The sequence below is a fragment of the Dermochelys coriacea genome, chromosome 1, assembly GCF_009764565.3.
Source record: "Dermochelys coriacea isolate rDerCor1 chromosome 1, rDerCor1.pri.v4, whole genome shotgun sequence".
Lineage (NCBI taxonomy): Eukaryota > Metazoa > Chordata > Testudines > Dermochelyidae > Dermochelys > Dermochelys coriacea.
The window spans coordinates 153,206,265-153,228,330 of record NC_050068.2 but is presented as its reverse complement, the minus strand read 5'-3'; the positions used below and the strand labels follow the sequence as shown (position 1 = coordinate 153,228,330).

Below are 22,066 nucleotides of genomic sequence, written 5' to 3'. Positions count from 1 at the left end.
TTACCCTCCCTCTATGAGGTAGCTACACTAACCTGCGTGTCTCTTCATATTCATATACAGTTCAGAGACTTATCTCACCCTCCCCTCTGTACTGAAGAGACAGCATCTTCCTAATTTGCCCTCTGAATGCAATCCTCTATCTACTACTATAAGCAACAGAGCTGAGTCTGCTCCATCCATCTGTCTTGTACATAGTCTAGAAATAGTTATTTATCTAATCCTCTTCCTGATGTTGGGTCAGGACCACACTACTCACATGCAGCACAGATATCCCTCTTGACTCTGTCTTCTACACAAGTACCATCTCCACATCCCAGAGTATCTCATTCTTCTGCACATGCTCTTGTCTTACCTGTTTATATCTAGAGAGCCTAGGGGAGTTGACACGTCCATTCAACTTATTACTTGTTCCAATATTAAATATTACAGCTGCTTTTCAGGTGTTTAAGAGGTTATATAGACCTTTATTTACTTTTATATCTGGCTGCTGCACAATTTGGTGGGATCAGGGGATAAAACGAAAGTCTGTCTGTACCACGCCACCTGTTTTCCAACAGATTTAAACAGCAGTTGGGAAGGTGGTTTTAAAAGAATATTCATTTGAGGAATTGGTCTGCAGAAAAGAACTGAAATTGATCATGCTGCCTGATAAGTGGAAATGTAGGGTTTTCTGAGCTTAAGTCACTGTTAATATTGCTTGTTTTCGGTTACTAATTGACAGAATAGAGTGGTTTTATTAAAATAGGCTTTTGAGCCTGTGACCAACCGACAAATTTTCTGCAATATCCTGAATGAACTTTATAGAATTAAGCTACACATTACTGAATTAGGCTTACTATCTTTGGGGTCCACTGTACGAAAAATGCAATTGTGTATGTGCTGTTGTAGAATTATATGCACCTGCTCTAGCAGGAGGGGAATGCTAATGAAACTCCTCCCTTATCAGACCTTTGATGCTACCCCTTGGATAGGTTGGAATATACTAGTTCAAACTGGATTCTCCAGGGACCACCAGACAAAGAAAGGATTTTTTTGATAAATAGCCTGGTTTTAAACTGGCTCAGGTTCTCCTTCCTGATCCAGCAAATGGACAAGATCCCTGTCCACGGAGGGCCCCAATTCTTAGGGTAGGGCTGGAAAGACGGGGCCTACTGAGGCCATGTAAGACTGTGTGCTAGTTCTGAGCTGAGGCTGTGATGAACTTGTATCCAACGCTTTGGTAAAGTGTTGAAGGTTTGCTCCTGGAGTCCATGGTGCAATTGGGGTGATCTCTGGTAAGCTTATTAGCATGCATGTAGCTCTTTTATTGTTTTTAATATATTTTCTCGGTAGTACTTTTACCTTAAGAATAAAGAAGGCTTGCATAAAAAGAGCTGTGAGGTAGCATACAACTGTTGACAATCACTCTTATCAGTCTCTGAAGAGAAAGCAAACAATTGTGCTTGGCCAGCCTGTCTCTGCTGGGAATAACACAGTGAAGACAGGAAACTGTGCAGCCTAGAAATATTCCATTCTGACTGGGGTGAGACGTCGGTCTCCGCCCAAGAAAGGCAATGGCTGGAACTGTAAGCCTGAAATGTGGGTGCTGTCGCTGGACCACACAGGGAACTACAGGTGCAGTTGCCCTCTGCTGTGACAAAGTCCATCAAACAAGCTCTTGTGGAGGCACTGGAGAGAACAAATAACTTTTTTCTTTCATTCTTCCCTGTAAGGGCTATATGTAAATTCAAAAACTGTCACCACAGCAAGCTGATACTGCGTACCAAGTGTCAGAAGTTATCCATAAATGTCCAAGAGATACATCCCCTCTCTGTCCTGTCTTTGGGCTGAGGCTACAGACTGAGAATGGTTCTGAGCTGTTTAATTACACAATACAGTGTAATTATCATAGATGCTTCCTTTGTGCACATTATCACCAATCTCTACCACAAGACTGACTTTTGTGTTTAAAACAAAAAATGGGTGGGGGGGGGAGAAAAGGGAATGAATGGGGTTAAAGGGCACTGTATAATGACCTTACACCAAAGGGGTTCAGCCTCTTGTATTGTGAACAACACCATGATGGACAGATTATTTCAGGGATCTCTTCCTCTCCCATTCTCCATCACATGGACCACCTCCCCATCTTTTTTCCATTGCATAACACCCCTGAGGAAACCACAGCAATTTCTTACATGAAAAGTAACAGCAGGTGTATGGAAGTACATATTTGTTTCTGTCTTTGGAATGATAAATGCTTAGTACTTTTCAGAAAGAGTTATTCACATTCTCTCCTTTTCAGGATGGATTCATTTAAATCAAAGCAATTTAAATCATTGATTTTAGTTTTGTTTTGCATTGCATTTATACTTTTAGTTGTTGTTTTTGTAAAGAAAGGTTGAGCCTTACTGGTTGGGAACCATTAAAACATTGATTTGCAACTAAATACAGCCTTTGTACTAAATGTGGTACATCTTTTTTGCTAATCAAGAACATATGCTATATCTATACACATTTATTTAAGCTAAAGAGCTTAACATACATTTATTCAGATTCTTAACACTTACATTTTTTAATTAGAAAATGGTGAATGGTGCATTTCTTATTTACTAGAGGTTTTTGGGTTTTTTTACTTGACTTCTGTTGAGCTCTATTTAGATATAAATTCAATTAAAATGCACAAACAGCATTTTTGGGGTTTTTTTTGTTTTGTTTTTGTTAAATAAAACCATCTTAATTATGCTGGATACATGAGAAAAGTTTATCAAAATATGTTTGCATTTAAAATTAACTTATTTATTAAACAAAGGAAGTATCTGTAGATAGTGAATTGAACTGATTGTTTTTGATCACCATGTCCTTCAAGATTTTAGAACTAGTAGATCCCATCCTCTCACATCTAGCTTTTATTCATAGATTAAAAAAAGGAAAACAAGCTTTTATGCTTTTTCAGCTCCCATTGTTTTCCTTACTTTGAATGAACTAATCATTGAACTGAACTAGCTGAATAAAATGAAATGAGAAAATATTATCTCTGCACCTGCAGAAGATGCTACTGTTGTCAAAAGCTGGTTTAACACTTCAACAAAATCAGATTACAGGTGTTTAGCCAGGAACTACTACCAATTCAGTGGTTTGGCTTTCTTTAAAACGTGGCAGCAATCATGTACCTGCTTAATGTTTTTTTTTATTTAATGTAATTAATTTTAATATAGTAAATTTAGACCTTAACACATTTCATAACTTCACATTTAATTTTAGAGGTTTATTTTTAAAAAAAAAAACTGTATTTAATGTAAATTTAAAAAAATCTGATTTAAATCATCTGTTTTCTCTAAAATCATTGATTTTTATCCAGCTCTTCCTTTTTGTCCCCTCCACCCCACTCCTGTACTGTTTTTCTCAATGGAATATGAGAGCCAGCACCATGTGATCAGACAGGTGTTTAAGAACACCTAAGTTTGATCGCTTATACATGTTGGAACAAATTAGCTGAAATCCTGAAATAACCATTTTATATGTACCCCCATATGTTCTAAATTATGGAGTTAGTGTTCCATATGTTAGTTTCATGTGCTTAGAGCACTAGACCTTTGTGCTGGGCACCAGGGTAATCAAGACATGACACCACAAGTGCTTGCTTTGTGGTGTTGAAGGTAAAAGTTAGCCTAAAATTCACTTTGTACAGTTATAGAAATGAGTTAAAAGTATTCAGGAGCAACACTGATAAAGATTATAGAAAAGTATTTACAGATTCATTTAATCTGAATTTATTGCATAGTTTAAGTAGTTTGTTACACTACTGAAACCACAAAATGTAGGGCTGCTCTATTACAGTAGCATTAACTGGAGCTCTCTCTATGATACCAGAAAGAGTGCCTTTTTAAATTTAATCACTTATTTCATTTTCCTCTTATAAACCAAACAGCTTCTGTCATCGGATTGGGCTGTTTATATACCAGGGGAAGAAGATCAACCGGATGGACTGGAAGGAGAAACAGAAGTTTGCATGAGTGGGAGCCAAATAAGTGAAATAGAGATGGAATTAATAAAGGAAAGACTTAAAGAGATCTATCTTCTGGTGGAAGAGCAGGAGATGCTGTCTGAAGAGGTACTTTTAAAATTAAAAAAACATAAATGAAGATTTAATGTATTAGTCAGATACTTAAAGGAAAGCAATTAATGGCTCATTCTGGGTAATGAACAGGATTCCTCTTTTGAGTTCAAACCAATATTTACTGGAAAAGGCCTAGCCAAGTGAAGGCAGGCTTACAGTTTACCATATAGTAAACTTAAAATCCCTCCAGGAGCATAAGAGATGTTCCAAAAATCTCCGGCTTTAGTACAACATCTAGGCAGTTTGGGATATTGAATGGAATGTGACTGTCCTGAGAGCACCTTTCCAGGGACTCCTAAACTTCAGCATTGAAGACTGGCTAGTTGAGGTACAGAAGATGCTTGAAAATGTGAATACGGTATACAACATACATTTAATTTCCCTGGTTTAACATGGCAATAATCTGTGCACAAGATCTCTGATATGCATGTCTATATAGTCTCCTTTTCAAGATGGTCTCGTCCTCTTTTGATATAGTTATGTAACTCCCTTTAGCATTAATAGTAGTTACATATTTGTATCTAGAATAGAACAGTTCCCTTAAGCAAGCAAAATATCTTTGCTGAATTTTCTCCTGTACATGTACTATATTTTCTTTAAATTTTTGTCCTAAAATTAATGGTGGTACGTTTGAGTTATCAGAATTTCTAAAGGTGCATTTAAAAAAAAAAAAAAAACACTTCTAATTGTCTTAAAACCTGCCTCTGCATATACAGCTGAAGGAAACACTATTGGGAATTTTAATTAACAAAAAGTTTTCTTTAAAACAACATTTTTACAAATCCTAAAATTGATTTTTTTTTTATTCTGATGAAAATTAGTTTTTTGAAATAGAAACATCTCCCTCCCATGTTTGTAAACATGAGCATTGTATTCGCTAACAGAAACAAAATGAAACTGACTAGTCAATTTTCCTTGTTGTACATGTGTAAAAATCATAGAGCAAACACCACAAAAGAAGAAAAGTAAACTAGGTTCAAATTATTTTGCTTTCAATACTTTAACCTTTTGTTAGTAGCAGACATATGAGAAGACTTTTTTTTTTATTTTTAAAAAAAAGTCTTACCTTGACAGTATTTCTGTGAATTTTTAAATCTCTCCTCTATTTAAGTTGCAAGAAAATTTAAAAAACGTAGCCTTGATCTCAACATAAGGCTTTGCACGAGCATGCTGAAAGCTGTGACAAATTTGTAGATTCTCTCCAGGGACTGGCAGAAAGAGGGTTAACACTGACTGTAGTCAAGACTACAGGAGCTTGCTGTTATCCTAGTGATTGTCAGAGTAACCAGACTGGGCCAGCTGTTATGTATTAATTTCGCAGGATACTAATAAGAGGGAGGTACTTCCAGGTGCTGTTGAGTGCCACAGCACCAGGAGCAAAACCTTCCTCTGAGGCAAAGAGAAGAGGAACATGCTATCTAAAAAGCTCGCTCTTCTTGTTTTAAAACAAGACTGCAACCATGACTGCACAAAGCCTTTTTGAGCTGCAAGTAAGCCTTGACTGGGGGGAAAGATTGTTTACTTTTTACAAGGCTCTGAACCCAGGCTGAAAGGAAGATTTTTTTTTTTTCTCCATTTAAATTCTGTGGGAAGGTATTGAAATAAACAAGTAAAATAATTCCCAAGGCTTGGACAAACCTGGTTGAATCCATGTGATGGTCTGTGGACCTTGTGATACTGTCTCAAATTTCATCTGACTTGTCACAATAGAAATTAAAAGCTTTAAACGGGTTTGATTAAACAGGGATAGAACCAGACTTGTTGGGTGTCTTTTTTTTTTTTTTTTTATTTTTTTTCTAATCACCTCTACTTCATTCTTGCATCTTCAAGTTACCTGGAAAGAACCTAAAGTGAAAGCTTGAGCAAAAAGCATTCTTAAAGTAAGTGAAACTTTAGCCCTGAAACCTGGATACTGTCCAATGCGTATGTAATTTCTAGCATTTTTTTTTTAATTTTTTTTTTGTCTTCTGTGAAGAGTGAGTTGTCTGGATCTCCTTTTTCTGTTGTAAGAAATAGCCCCCCTTTTCAACAGTCTGTTGTTGTTATTTACACAGCAATTCCTCCCCCTCATTCTGGGAAATGTGATCAATCTGTACATGGCTCATTCTCTTCCTCCACTGTAAATTAAGAAGTAAAAAAATGTTTAACAAACTTGGCATTTCTTTATCCTCAGTCTTTCATTCTCATTGACATCTTTATTGAACAAACTCAATTTTACCTTTTGCAAGTGTTTTTGAAGAACTTTGTTGTTGCTAGTGAAAATTTTCTCTGCAGTTGAGTATTTCTCTTGGAAAAATGCCCTCAGTTTGGCTTTCCTTTCTGTTTCAGTAAAAAACATAATTGTATACTAAAGTATGTAGCATGCATAATTCATATAAATTGAATGCTTCTCACCCTCAGAAGAATGCATGATATGCTTAGCATCCATAAGAAAACATTTTAAAAAGAGGGAAAGACTTTTTTGCCCTTTGCTGATCATTTCCATGTCCCATATTTCATATTTATTCCCCACTTCTGCTGTGCTCCCAAAGCTGAGTTGAGAATATCCCTTCAATACAACTGTAAAAATGGTGCCATATTTTAAAATTCATCTTTTTGGTCTAGGTGTTTTCCAGCTCTCATTTTCCTGACCACTTTGAGAGAGATCCTTTCATGGTCACCTTCTTCCCCTCCTTGCCCGGTCACCAAATGTTTGATTGTGCAGGTTGAAATTTTGACACTATTGGTGGTCCACAGACGTAGTCTGAGAACCTTTGTTCTTGTCTACATTTTCCTTCCATCATCAGCTGCTTCTAACTTTTTTAAATTTAGCTCTTTCTCTACGCCAGATCTAAAAATCCTCATCTTAACCCGATGAAAATTTTTTTAAAGAACCCCACCTTTTCAAATAAATTCTAAACAATAGTTAAATTTAAAAAAAAATCCTTCAACATTATGTTAGATATTTTAAACTTGCATGCCGTGCAAAGATGTGGTCACCACAGTGGCTTCATAATTTGGCTTCCTTACATGTGTGTAGTATATGCTACCTGTTGGTCTCTGGCAGAGTTGGGAATTGCTTTTTTCAGGCCCTTCTTGCTGCATGCTTGAGTTTCCCCCGATCTGCAGTTGCTTGTACCATCTGAAAAGATCTCTTCTGGGATGAGCTGCCTCCCATAGTCACCATCTGTGAGCAGGGAAGACTTGATTACCAAAGACTGCTAATGAATTGTCCTCTCATCATCATATGATGAAGGGGGGGACCCTGCCAGAAATTGGGAATATTTTTTCAATTGAAATTGCAAATAGGCCAATATTTTACAAATAAATTTAACTTAACTCATTTCACCCTCACTTAAAAAAAAAAAAAAAAAAAAAAAAAAAAAAAGAGTTTAGATAGCCTTAAATCTTTGCACTGAATTCTTGTTTGTGGGGAGAGGAGAAACGAACTGGGAATATACATTCAAATACATGTAGCATGTGCTAGAACACACAGAGATGAGTCAAGATGAATTAAGGTTACTGTAACAACCATAAGCTATAATTTTCTTGCTCTCTGTTAGCATCACTCCACTTTAACAGAATATTAATCTACGGGTATAGTTCAAAGTCTGAGACAATAAAATTGTAGAAGTGGAAGGGACCTTGAGAGTTCATCTAGTCCAGTCCCCCACACTCAAGGCAGGAGTATTATCTAAATGTAAAATGTACAGTGCATGTGCCATAACAGGTTTGGTAGGATGCATAGTGGATTTGTTTTGCTGTGAAGCTGTTCGGACTTCATCGACAGAGGCAGCTTTACAGTCCAATCTTCCAACAGCGATCACCTGCCTTTGTCAAATTTTTATCTGCTTAAATGATAAAAATCCTTCGTCCACAGGGATGGTCTGAACAAGTCCTTTACGTGGACCAGTATCTTAAAGATGATGTGTCATACCTGAGTTTAAATTCTTCTCTGCTGTGGATTGTTAGGCAACCTGCCTTCAGCTTCACGTGTTTCCCACATTCTCTGTTCTTGTTTTGCTGAAGCTACACTCCCACTCACCAGCTTTTGCTCTAAAAAAAGATTAAAATAAATTAGCTCTTAAAATACATACAGAGACAAGATGGGTGAGATAATATCTTCTGTTGGTGAGAGACACAAGCTTTCCAGTTTACACTGAGTTTTTCAGGTCAGCTCTGTATAAGCTCAAAAGCTTGTCTCTCTCTCACCAACAGAAGTTGGTCCAATAAAAGATATTACCTCACCCACCTTGTCTTTCTAATGTCCTTGGACTGACACAGCTACAACATGGCATACTTAAAATAAATGAGAGTCTAATAGCAGGACTATATTTTTCTGGCCAGAAAATGAAGAAATCCTAAACAAGCCAACAAAAAGCCTTTTTATAATCGTATGCATATCAAGAAAGTGTGATAGTTGAAGAAGCTTATATTGTAATGATTTGGCTCTATCGAGATGTGTTTTTGTTTTGCTGCTGCTGTAGAACTTAAATAGGATACAGATGACAAAGGACTTCTTAAAGGACAGCGGTGATCTCCAAATAAGTTTTCAGGCAGATATGCAGAGGCTAGAATGCCTTGAAAAAGAGGTGTACAACCAAAGAAGATCTATGAAAGAGACTGGGAAAGAATATCCTGATCAGGAGGAAGATGAAGGCAAGTTTACTCATTTAGGAAATGTGCTTTTCGCTCTCTTAAGCTGTCTTGAATGTAGGGTGACCAGATGTCTCGATTTTATAGGGACAGTCCTGATTTTTGGGTCTTTTTCTTATATAGGCTCCTATTACCCCCCCAGCCCCTGTCCTGATTTTTCACACTTGCTGTCTGGTCACCCTACTTGGATGTTACAAGGAAAAATTTGTGAAGGAGTTTGAGGAAAAGAGCACTTTCATGTAGAATAATTCTGTTTATCAGGATGTGCTTCTTTGACACACATGCTTTAGTGGGGCATCTCCCAGGGAACTAATTAGGCTATGATGATGAATGGCAGTGACTACTGCACAGTGTTAGTGAAACTTTTGTTTAATTTGGACACATTTTGTCAGGGCCATCAATTGTCGTATTTCAGCAGGTGTGGAATTGTTCAGATTCAGTCGTCTTTACAGAAATGATCAAATACAGGTTAAAAGAAGGGATAAAGAGATAATCTGGGTCAGGATTTGTTCCACAGGTTAGGAACCACCATGTTAAAAACCATAAAAAATAAAGTAAGAAACAAGTGCAACACTTGATTAGAGGAGGATTCACTGATGCGTTTTGTTTTGTTTTTTTTGTTTAAATATAGGTTGTTCGTTAAAGAAAATGAAGTGTATTCCCAAAGAACAACTTTTGTGAAAGTGCCAGTGACTGCATTTTGAAGAGAAGTTCTTGTAAGTGATTGACTTGTCAACAAGTAGTCTGTCCTTCACTGAATGAGGATATGCCCAGCCTCTTCAGTGGCTTGGAAAACCAATTTAAAGGGTGAATTGTCATGAGATGCCTTTCTAAAATTTCAAAACTTCCTGTTATGGTTTGATGATTTTGTTTCTTGGAAGAATGTCATGTACTCCTTCCCCCCCATCTCCCCGCGTCCTTTTTCAATTTCAAGAATGCGGAGAAGCATAGCTAGAGCCAGGAAATAAACTGTAGGCTTGAAGGAATTGATCTTGCAAAGGTATGGAAGGCTGAGAGAAGGCAGTACTGAGCCACTGAGGTTTTGTTGTTTGATCCATTAAGAAATTAAGCTGAATGGAATGGATGTTGGGCAGCAAAAATACAGTCCCTAGCATATGCCATGAGGCTTTGAGCAGCTGTCTGTAAGCAATATGGTTTCATTTGTTTCTGTGTCTGGGCCTCAAAACGCCCTCTTTTCTCAGTTTACCATTGGCTCCTCAGTCACTTTTGTGTAAAGCAGCAATACTTAAGGGTGGCAGCAAAATCGTCTTAAAATAATTAAAATGACCACTGCACAACAGATTTACACCATTCCCTGACCATGTCCTGTCTTCACTGATGGCATGGTCGTTTTTTCCCATTCATGAGAGCTCATTGCAGCATGGGTATAGAGGTTTGCTTATATCTCTCAGTACCACGTGCAGACTGCTGCACAGTTCTTGAGAAAATGCTAATCACCAGTGCTTTAGCTATCCATGTTTCTTTCAGTGGTGCTTTGCAGGGCCAAGTAGTATGTAGTCACTTAACCCTGAGAACATTGGATTCAGGATTTCTGCTAAATTTGCAGCTGTCCCAATCTAGTAGTATCAATTTTAATGGAGCAAAGTCCTGGCTTTTTGTGCTTTTTAAAATATTTTTAAAGCATTTTTTGCAAGCACAATAAAACGTTCAAAAAATAAACCTTTAGTTATGCCAACAGATGTTGCATTTAGTACTGGCAGAGCATAATTTTGTTAATATTAGTTGAGATTATTAATCCCAATTTTTCCCACTTAGAGCACACGGTCAACTAAAATCAGACATTTATAATAAGACATTTAAAATCAATGACCTTTCAGATTCCTGAAACTGATGTAATTTTTAAAAAATGGGCACTTAAACCTTTTATGTTTTGCTTTTTTCAATTTTATTTCTTTTCTCTCTCAAATAATGAAAATCAGCAAAGTCAGTTTCAATTTTGTGCAGTCCATATTACATTTCAGTTTCTTAGTACTACGTTGTTGTTGTTGTTTTTTGTTATGTTCCCTGCAACAATTTCATGAGATTTTATTTTTTTAAGGGAAACATTTCTATTAGTCTTAAGTTTTATAAAACCTCATTTTTACAAATTGTAATGTTAAGGTACATTTTGCTTTCCAGTATCCTCTAAAGGTTGGCAGCAACATAAATGTATTTAATCTCTTGATATCTACCATTTCTTTTTAATAAAGACTTTGCAATCAATAAAAGGAACAAAATTCATATATTATGAATGTGTAATGTTAATATTTGTGTGTCTCCTCTCCTCAGATTCATTGTTTGTTATTTTTATGTATATATTTGTCCCTTTTTCATGGCCTAAAATGTTTTCTTTCTTTCAAGTTTCTGACTGGGGCAACTGCTTTTGGATGTTGCCGGAATTTACGAGCCTGCCTGTTGTTAGAATAGCGGAAAAGGTGTATGGGAAGCCAAGTGAGCAGATGATGCACTTTGGGGATTTTTTTGCATTTACTCTGAAGGAGGTAGCCTAGCCTCATCTCCCTGGAGGTTTCCAGCAGCCAGTGATATTCCTTATTACTATAGTTTACACTACAATAGCTAATATTTTGAAAATCTGACACTGTATTGAATATTGGCTACAGCAATTACTAGAGGTGTTCACTTTAGAGAGAGGCTCTGATTCTTCCCCCAATAAAGTCAATGGAAGTTTAGCTATGGAGATAAATAAAAGAAGAATCTAGCTCCCAATTGCTGTTCTGAGTTTGAGAACAATTGGCACATTTTATTTTTTACTGTAGCAGAGAACAGGGATGACAGAAATTTTATTTGAGATAGTTGTTTGAGCAGTTTTAAGGGTTTTGAGGCTCAATGATGAAGTTCTCCATTAGCTAGGTTTTTGATTGACGATATTCCGGGCTTACTTGCTTTCCTGTGTGATGTAGTAATAGTTGTCTGTCAGTTCAGCAGTGATCTAAATACTGTAATATATTATACAAGTATAGTAATGGACTCCTTTGTTCTGTCAGTTATTCTCACAAATTACTTGACTCCAGCATTATAAGTGAATACTAACAGGGAGGGGCTTACCACATAAATAGAAATATACTGGCACTAAGGCCTTTCAGTAGGCAGTAACCTCTTAATGAAATACAGCACTTAAACTGCTTTTTTTATGAAGCATACAACATTTACAAAATCGGTTTTGCCAGAGCACTAACCAAGAAATGTATTCATTTCCACTAACATGACATTCAATGGAGTGAAAAACCATCCTTGTGATGAATTGTATTTTAACAAGAAGAAATCCTGATGCATCAAAATCCATTGGCAAGAATTCAAAAAGGTTCTGATTCTTTTCAGATCCAGTTTGTTGCTTACATTACCAAAAAGCCAAGGAGAGGATATTCCCCATCCTTAAACCGAGGGTCTAATATAAAGGAATCAAATACCCACCTTTCTTTGCGGAATTATGGGGCCCATGTGGGTGTTCCGAGTTTAAGATGTCATTTAACCACAACAAGAAGATTCATATCTCTTCATAGTTGTGATGAAAACCATCCATATGAAAATAGAGTAACCTGCTGCAGTATATTTTGTAACTCTGCAGAGAGCCTGAAATAATGACTGACATGTGACCTTTCCACCCCACATTTAACTCCTTGGGGGTTAACACCAAATTGATTACATTTAGATATCAGCATTCACTTTTTCATGTCTGATGATCTTAGTGGATGGACAAGAGGTGGGAACTGATCCTGCAGGGAAGGAAGTGAAGGGGGAAGAAGGGAGAGACAGACATGGGAGGTGAAGGAGGAAAAACTGAGAAGGATGAACAATGAAAAGCAATGAAGGACATACACCCCACCCACTAGAGCAGTGCTGTTTATTTTCCTACTGAGTGATGTGGATGTAACTATAAGATACTAAACAAATAACTAAGCTAAACTTGTATTTATTTAGTACATAAGGGCCATATTCTACCTTTTGGTTTTGTACAAACCCCACTCACTGGATGAATTGAGTGTTTTCATACATGTATGAACCATAATTGGACCATAATTAAAAATAAAACATGGCCCTCTGTGATTTGAGTTTGACGCCCCTGTGCACTTTGACAGTGCTTATGCAGTGTTCTAGAATATTACCATGAAAATCAGCAGGAAGTAAGTGATGTGTTGAGTTTGGTGATCGTAGGTAACAGGATAGCATGGCAAGGCTGGTTGCCATAGAATCCATCATTGTGCCACGAATCTTGAGATTCCTAACCAGTAGGATGGTTCTCTTTATCCTCTGGTCTTGTAGATGATGATGTATATCCATGTGTTAGGATTCAGAGTAGCAGCCGTGTTAGTCTGTATTCACAAAAAGAAAAGGAGTACTTGTGGCATCTTAGAGACTAACAAATTTATTTGAGCATAAGCTTTTGTGAGCTACAGCTCGCTTCGTCGGATGCATTAGGAGAGTTCTGATGTTCAGAAAGCTGTCATTAGCCAGCATTTGATCATAGATGCACCCTAGCTGTGTCATCCCCACTATTCCTTCATCAGTCCCAGAAGAGTTTTCCTAATGACTCATCTCAAATTGGTCTTAACAGATTCTTTTTCCTTAAGCTGCTTTTCCAAGCCAGATTCAGAGCCCTGTTTATCAGAATCTAGTTAAGGCATAAGGTGGAGAGGATGTGCTGGAGAGAATCGCTCCCGGGGCTGTTGTAAAAATTGACTGATCTCACCAGAGGCTGTCTATAAAAGAGAAGGGGGAATGTCTGCAGGAACATTATGTGGGTCTCTTGATTCTGGTAATGAATGAGCCTACAGCAGCAGCCAGTGTCTCTGATCTCTTTATCATAACAGAGCATTGTTGCACAGAACTTCCACACCATATATCCCGTCATCTGTCATGTGAGAAGCACAATACAGAAATCTATGTAGCCAAGGTAATTTAACAAAGGGATGTCTTGAAACCCTGTGTAGTATCATTGTCCTGTGAAGCCCCACTCATGGGCCTTTCCCCAAATCTTCAGCTGATGGATGCAAAACTGCCATTGCCATATTAGCTATATGCACTTAGAGTGAAATCATCAGTGTAAGTGCCATGGAGAAATACAACCACTGAAGTGGTGTACAGCATTGGAGCAGGTGCCCAGGGGGAGCCTGAAGGTAATGGGTTGGCGAATGCCAGTGAATCTTCACTTACGCAGATCCAGTGACCATAAACTTGTTCATAGGGGTTATTGCAGACTATGGTGGGCTCTAGCTGCAGGAGGAGGGATGTTGCTGAAGAAGAAGTGAGAGCTAACTCTTGGGGTGAGTGAGCTTGTCTGTCTGTTTTGGTTTTTCTTCTGGTTTGCTTAAAGTTTACAGTGTGGTCTTTTGGGAATTGTGTGGTTGTGGGGGCCAAAGGCCTACTAGCAGCTAGCTGAGTGTGCATGAGCAAGGCTCTCACCTCCTGGCCTCTGAGCCTTGATTACTCCTTCTCTGTGTGTTTAATGAGGGGGCAGGGCTGACTAGGAGAAAGGGGCTTAAAAGCCAGCAGCTAAATAACCAAGGAGCAGCAAACAGGGAAGTTTCAGAGGGGTTTTATAGGAGGGACAGAGAATAAAATCATGGTTTGGAAAGGCTACATCAGCAGTGCCAACACTGCTCCTGGCTCCTCCACCTGCACCTGTATCCAGCCAGAAAACCCAACCATGGAAATCTCTACCCAGGCTTTGGTGTGGATTTGCAGACACTGTGGCCGGTATTTCCCCATCATAGAAAGCCAGGCTGGGGAGACCACCCAGTATGAGAGGTGCATACTGATAGGCACCACAGGAGGTGTGCTGCACCAGGGATCTGTATCGATACATTACAGAAGTATTGTCAAGGGTCATCCAGCCCTATGATTATTACCCCATACTGTTCATCCATGTAGGCACTAATACTGCGAGGTAGGACTCTGAGCAGATCAGAAGTGACTATAGGGCTCTGGGAGTGAGGGTGAAGGAGTTAGGGAGCAGGTGGTGTTCTCATCAATCCTTCTGGTCAAGGGTAGGAACCAAGGCAGAGGCAGACACATCCTGGAGCGAATGCCCGGCTGTGAGGATGGTGTCGTCAGGAGGGCTTTGGCTTTCTTGACCATGGGATGCTGTTCTGAGGAGGACTGCTGAGCAGAGATGGGGCCCACCTGTCAAGGAAAGCTTTGGATACAGACTGGTCACCTAGTGAGGAGGGCTTTAAAGTAGGTTTGATGTTGGCAGGAGACAAAAGCCCACAGGTAAGTCCAGAACATGGAGACCAGGGTGAAGGGCTGGAATTTTGGGGGAACATGGGCAATCATAGTGGGGGACAAAGGAGAGACAAGAGAGGACATAGATGTTCATTAGATTTCGCCTCTTAAATGTCTGTATTACTAATACAAGAAGTATGGGGAATAAACAGAAGACTTAAAAATACTAGTGAATAATCACAATTATGACATAACTGGCATCTGAGACTTTGTGGGATAATTCACATGACTGGAATATTGGTATACAAGAGTACAACTTATTCAGGAAGGACAGGCAGGGAAAAAGAGGTGTTTTCTTGTATATCAAAGATGTATACACTTGTACTGAGGTCAAGATAGAAGTGGAAGGCAGACATGTTGAAAGTCTCTGGGTAAAGATAATTGGTAAAAAACAAGGGTATTGTCATGGTAGGATCTACTATAGATCACCTAAGCAGGAAGAAGAGGTGAATGAGGCTTTTTTTAAATAACTAACAATCATCCAAAGCACAGGACTTGATGGTGATGGGGGATTTCAACTACCCAGACACCTGTTGGGAAAATAACACAGCAGGACACAGATTATCCAACGAGTTCTTGGAATGCACTGGGGACAAGTTTTTATTACAGAACATAGAGAAAGCAAATAGTGGAGAGGCTATTCTGGATTTGATTTTGACAAACCGGGAGAAACTGGTTGAGAATTTGAAGGTATAAGGCAGATTGGGTGACAGTGATCATGGAATGATAAAATTCATGATTCTAGGAAATGGCAGGAGGGAAAACAGCAGAATAAAGACAGTGGACTTCAGGAAGAGAGACTTTGCCAAACTCAGAGAATTGGTAGGTAAGATCCTGTGGAAGGCAGGTGAGTTGGCAGTTTTTTAGAGACATTAAGGGCACAAGAGCAAACTATCCCTATGTGCAGGCAAGACAGGATGTATGGCAAGCGTGGCTTAACCAGGAGATCTTCAGTGACCTGAAACTCTCAAAAGCTCTACAAAAAGAGGATACTAGATCAAATTACGAAGGATGAGGGGGTGTGTGTGTGTGTGATTATTTTTATATATATATTAAATAAAAAAACCCCAAGAGCACATAGGGACAAAATTAGAGAGGCCATGGCACAAAAGAAAAATTAAACTAACTAGGGATATAAAGTAGAACAATAAAACATTTTACAAATACATGAGAAGCATGAGGAAGGCCAAGAGTGAGTCCATTACTTAATTAGGAGGGAAAGACGATGACCGAAAACACAGCAATGACTGAAGTGTTAAATGCCTTTTTTGTTCGTTTTCACCAAAAGGTTAGCAGTGGTTGGATGGCTAACATAGTGAACATCAGTGAAATGGGGTAGAATCTGAGCCTAAAGAACAAGTTACGAATTATTTAGACAAGTTAGAGTCTTCAAGTCAGCAGGGCCTGACAAAATACATCCTAGAATACTTAAGGAACTTGATAAAGAAATCTCTGAGGCATTAGCGATTATCTTTGAGAATTTGTGGAGGATGGGAGAGAACCCAGAAGACTAGAAAAGAGCAAATATAGCACTTGTCTATAAAAAGGGGAATAAGGACAACCCAGGGAATTATAGACCAGTCAGCTTAATTTTGCTACCCAGAAAGATTAATGGAGCAAATCATCAATTTTTAAGCACCTGGAAGATAATGAGGTGATAAGCAACTATCAATATGGATTTGTCAAGAAAAAATCAAGTATGCCAAACCAACCTAATATCCTTCTTTGATAGGGTAACAAGACATATGGATGGGGGGGAAGCAGTAAATGTGATATATCTCAACTTTAGTAATGTTTTTGATGCCGTCTCATATGACCTTTTCATAAGCAAACTAGGGAAATGTAGCCTCGATGAAACTACTGTAAAGTAGGTGCATAACTGGTTGGAAAACTGAACTCTGAGAGTAGTTATCTATGGTTCACAGTCAAGCTGGAAGGGCATATTGAGTGGGGTCCCACAGGGATCTGTCCTGGGTCCAGTTCTATTCAATATCTTCATAAATGATTTAGATAATGGCATAGAGAGTATGCTGATAAAGTTTGCAGACTATGCCAAGCTGGGAGGGGGTTGCGAGCAGTTTTGAGGACAGGACTAAAATTCAAAATTATCTTGACAAACTGGAGAAATTGTCTAAATTAAATTGGATGAAATTCAAGAGAAGATTGGGGTGGGGGGTTGTGGGAGAACATAACTGTCTTCAAGGTTGTTATAAAGAAAAGGGTGTTAAATTGTTCTCCTATCCAGTTAGGACAGTACAAGAAGTAATGGGCTTAAATTGGAGAAGGGAGATTTAGGTTAGACATTAGGAAAAACTTCCTAACTGTCAGGGTGGTAATTTGTTCGTGCTTAATCTAGGGAGGTTGTGGAATCTCTGTCATTGGAGGGTTATAAACACAGGTTAGACAAACACCTGTCAGGGATGGTCTAGATCAATGGTTACCAACTTTTTTCCCCCAAGGGCCCAGTTGGCATCTTATCAAGTGTTCTGGGACCCTTTTCATTTCCAGTACTACTTGGAACCCCTTCCAGCATGAGATCACGTCTGCCAGCGTGACCTCTCACACACACTGCATGCGAGCTCATGCTATGTGGAGGACTTCATAATGAGAATAAAATGGCATCTTCCGTACAGCAAAAGTGCCAAAATGCTGTTCCAGAGCATTCCAGCCTTGGCTCAAGGGACAGACCCCCCCACATAATTCATGGCAGACCAGAGCCCCAGATGTCTGAAGAACCGCCTTTGGGAACCATTGGTCTAGTCCTGCTTCAGTGAGGGGACTGGACAAGATAACTTATCAAGGTCCTTTCCAGTCCTACAGTTTGTTCGTTCTTATTAAAACAATTTATTTAGGAAGTTGTAACATGTTCAGAAACCCTTGCCATGCAAATATCAAAAACAAAACAATCATTATAGCAGTTAGCTTTTGTTTAAAGAGATCTAGAAGAATATAGTCCTCGGATCTTTCTGTTTAACACAGTGTTACCATATTTCAGAGTGAACGTCATTACAATGCCTATGTCATTTTAGTGATTATATTGATTTCACTCAATTTAATAAATATACAAATATTTAACAGACCAGGTATGTGTCTCAAATGATAATATTCAAAAAAATTGGACAGATGTGCCTTTTTGTTTTTGCAGGTGAATATACTTTGAGTACTGAATGAAAGGTATCTAATTATTTGTCCTCTGTCTATTTTGCTGGATACATAATTGGTGTGTTAGTTTTTCCTATCCACCACCTCCCAAATTTTTTTAACCATTCCTCAATGGTTGGGCTATTTTTCTTTTTCCAATGAGAGGCTACCAGTAGCCAAGCAGCTGCTTGCAGATGAGAGATTAATTCTTCATTTCCTTTTGTGTCAGTCCTGTGCTTCTGTGATTCTATGTAGTGGCTGTGGTCATATACTGGTTTTATTTATTTAATCTCTCCCATCCTCCCAAACACTCTTTGCATAGTTAGCAGCACAAAGCCCCTTTACAGGAAAATGACTTTCACGTAGTTCTGGTGGTTATAGTTTCTCATTCTCCTATGCCTGCCCAGGGACAGCTTGCACTATGGCTCTACCTGACAGGAAATAAGCCCCCAGTTTGACCTTTCTCTTCCCATATCTTTTGTGGTCTTTGACTGGGAAGATGGCTCCCTTGCTTCAGTTCTCCTGCTCTACTCCTAATTCTTTTCTTGGGTGCACAAAGATGAGAAGGCTAACGGATCCAGCCTCCGCCCCTCCTTAGGGCCCATTGAGATGAAGAGTAACCTAGGGGAGTGGAAGACCATAATCAAACCCCTGCTGAGAGCAAGAGGTCTCATTTTCAAGACATTTTCCTTAGTTATAGCATGAACCATCTTTACCCTGCACCTTGATGTTCTCCATGTAGTGTGTAGAGTTGGAACATGTGGGAAAAAGGTCTCAACTCCTGTCCCATGCCAAAGTGAAACTCAGTCTCCCCAGGGGGGGCCCCCTAATATTACCAGTCCCTGAGGTGGATGCAAATCTCCTCAACCAGGGGTGCCAATCCCCTGCCTTTAATTCCACTGACAGAAGACTTGGCTTTTCATTGGACCTGTAAAATCATAGCAGTTACTCTCAGGGTTGCTCAACATTTGTGTTTTGCAGGTGGACCACAGAAAAGGTCTCCTTTGTGTCCCCTCTCCTTGAACCTGTCCACAAAGCTAGTATTCTTTCAGATTCTGTCAAGGGCTCTTCCTTACTCACACCTGCAAAAGTGCCAGGATCCCTTCAAGATCTATGGAGGTTGTCACTGTATGACCATGGACATGTTTAAATTGAAGGCTAGAATGATGAGGTGAGTGCAAAGTTTAATCTAGGTTTCAGAGTAGCAGCCGTGTTAGTCTGTATCTGCAAAAAGAAAAAAGTACTTGTGGCACCTTAGAGACTAAAATTTATTTGAGCATAAGCTTTCATGAGCTACAGCTCATTTCATCGGATGCATTCAGTGGAAAATACAGTGGATAGATTTCTATACACAGAGAACATGAAACAATGGGTATTACCATACACACTGTAACGAGAGTGATCAGGTAAGGTGAGCTATTATCAGCAGGAGAGCGGGGGATGGAGGGACCTTTTGTGGTGATAATCAAATTGGGCCATTTCCAGCAGAGTTGACAAGAACGTGTGAGGAACAGCAGGGGGGGAATAAACATGGGGAAATAATGTGTAATGACACAGCCAGTCCCAGTCTTTATTCAAACCTAATGTATGGTGTCCAGTTTGCAAATTAATTCCAATTCAGCAGTCTCTCATTGGAGTCTGTTTTTGAAGTTTTTTTGTTGAAGAATTGCAACTTTTCGGTCTGTAATCGAGTGACCAGAGAGATTGAAGTGTTCTCCGACTGGTTTTTGAATGTTATAATTCCTGACGTCTGATTTGTGTCCATTTATTCTTTTATGTAGAGACTGTCCGGTTTGGCCAATATACATGGCAGAGGGGCATTGCTGGCACATGATGGCATATATCACATTGGTAGATGTGCAGGTGAACGAGCCTCTGATATTATGGCTGATGTGATTAGTCCCTACGATGGTGTCCCCTGAATAGATATGTGGACAGAGTTGGCAACGGGCTTTGTTGCAAGGATAGGTTCCTGGGTTAGTGTTTTTGTTGTGTGGTTGCTGGTATTTGCTTCAGGCTGGGGGGCTGTCTGTAAGCAAGGACTGGCCTGTCTCCCAAGATCTGTGAGAGTGATGGGTCATCCTTCAGGATAGGTTGTAGATCCTTGATGATGCGTTGGAGAGGTTTTAGTTGGGGGCGGAAGGTGATGGCTAGTAGCATTCTGTTGTTTTCTTTGTTGGATCTGGCCTGTGGTAGGTAACTTCTGGGTACTCTTCTGGCTCTGTCAATCTGTTTCTTCACTTCAGCAGGTGGGTATTGTAGTTGTAAGAACGCTTGATAGAGATCTTGTAGATGTTTGTCTCTGTCTGAGGGGTTGGAGCAAATGCAGTTATATCGTAGAGCTTGGCTGTAGACAGTGCATCGTGTGGTGTGGTCTGGATGAAAGCTGGAGGCATGTAGGTAAGTATAGTGTTCAGTAGGTTTCCGGTATAGGGTGGTGTTTATGTGAACATTGCTTATTAGCACCATAGTATCCAGGAAGTGGATCTCTTGAGTGGACTGGTCCAGGCTGAGGTTGATGGTGGGATGGAAATTGTTGAAATCATGGTGGAATTCCTCAAGGGCTTTTCCATGGGTCCAGATGATGAAGATGTCATCAATGTAGTGCAAGTAGAGTAGGGGCATTAGGGGACGAGAGCTGAGGAAGTGTTGTTCTAAGTCAGCCATAAAAATGTTGGCATACTGTGGGGCCATGCCGGTACCCATAGCAGTGCCAATGATTTGAAGCTATACACTGTCCTCAAATGTGAAATAGTTATGGGTGAGGACAAAGTTCAGCCACCAAGTTTGCCATGACATTATCGGGGATACTGTTCCTGATGACTTGTAGTCCATCTTTGTGTGGAATGTTGGTGTAGAGGGCTTCTACATCCATGGTGGCTAGGATGGTGTTTTCAGGAAGATCACTGATGAATTGTAGTTTCCTCAGGATGTCAGTGGTGTCTCAAAGATAGCTGGGAGTGCTGGTAGCATAGAGCCTGAGGAGGGAGTCTACATAGCCAGACAATCCTGCTCACATGGTGCCAATGCCTGAGATGATGGAGCGTCCAGGATTTCCAGGTTTATGGATCTTGGGTAGCAGATAGAATACCCCTGGTCAGGGTTCTAGGGATGTGTGTGTGTCCGGATTTGTTCTTGTGCTTTTTCAGGGAGTTTCTTGAGCAGATGGTGTAGTTTCTTTTGGTAACCCTCAGTGGAATCAGAGGGTAAAGGTTTGTAGAATGTGGTGTTGGAGAGCTTCCCAGCAGCCTCTTGTTCATATTCCGACCTATTCATGATGACGACAGCACCTCCTTTGTCAGCCTTTTTGATTATGATGTCAGAGTTGTTTCTGAGGCTGTTGATGGCATTGTGTTCTGCACGGCTGAGGTTATGGGGCAAGTCATGCTGTTTTTCCACAATTTCAGCCTGTGCACATGTCGACGGAAGCACTCTATGTAGAAGTCCAGTCTGTTGTTTCGATCTTCAGGAGGAGTCCACCCAGAATCCTTCTTTTTGTAGTATTGGTAGGAAGGTCTCTGTGGGTTAGTATACTGTTCAGAGGTGTGTTGGAAATATTCCTTGAGTCGGAGATGTCGAAAATAGGATTCTAGGTCACCACAGAACTGTATCATGTTCATGGGGATGGACGGGCAGAAGGAGAGGCCCCAAGGTAGGACAGATTATTTTGCTGGGCTAGGAGTATAGCTGGATAGATTAACAATATTGCTGGGTGGGTTAAGGGAACCACTGTTGTGGCCCTTGTGGCATGTAGTAGTTTAGATAGTTTAGTGTCCTTTTTCTTTTGTAGAGAAGCAAAGTGTGTGTTGTAAATGGCTTGCCTAGTTTTTGTAAAGTCCAGCCATGAGGAAGTTTGTGTGGAGGGTTGTTTTTTTATGAGAGTATCCAGTTTTGAGAGCTCATTCTTAATCTTTCCCTGTTTGCCGTATAGGATGTTGATCAGGTGGTTCC

General features: G+C 39.6%; 1 protein-coding gene across 3 annotated transcripts in view; it reads left to right on the top strand.

Moving 5' to 3' along the window:
* The window catches only part of C1HXorf38 (chromosome 1 CXorf38 homolog), a 28,031-nt gene extending 17,052 nt beyond the window's left edge, over positions 1-10,979 (top strand). For all 3 annotated transcript variants that reach the window (XM_038392235.2, XM_043505870.1, XM_043505875.1), the window contains 3 exons: positions 3,908-4,090; positions 8,563-8,734; positions 9,363-10,979. In XM_038392235.2, the coding sequence (XP_038248163.1) occupies positions 3,908-4,090; positions 8,563-8,734; positions 9,363-9,412 (405 nt within the window). In that variant the 3' untranslated portion in view covers positions 9,413-10,979. The remainder of the gene's footprint in view (positions 1-3,907; positions 4,091-8,562; positions 8,735-9,362) is intronic.
* Positions 10,980-22,066: the final 11,087 nt, after the last annotated feature.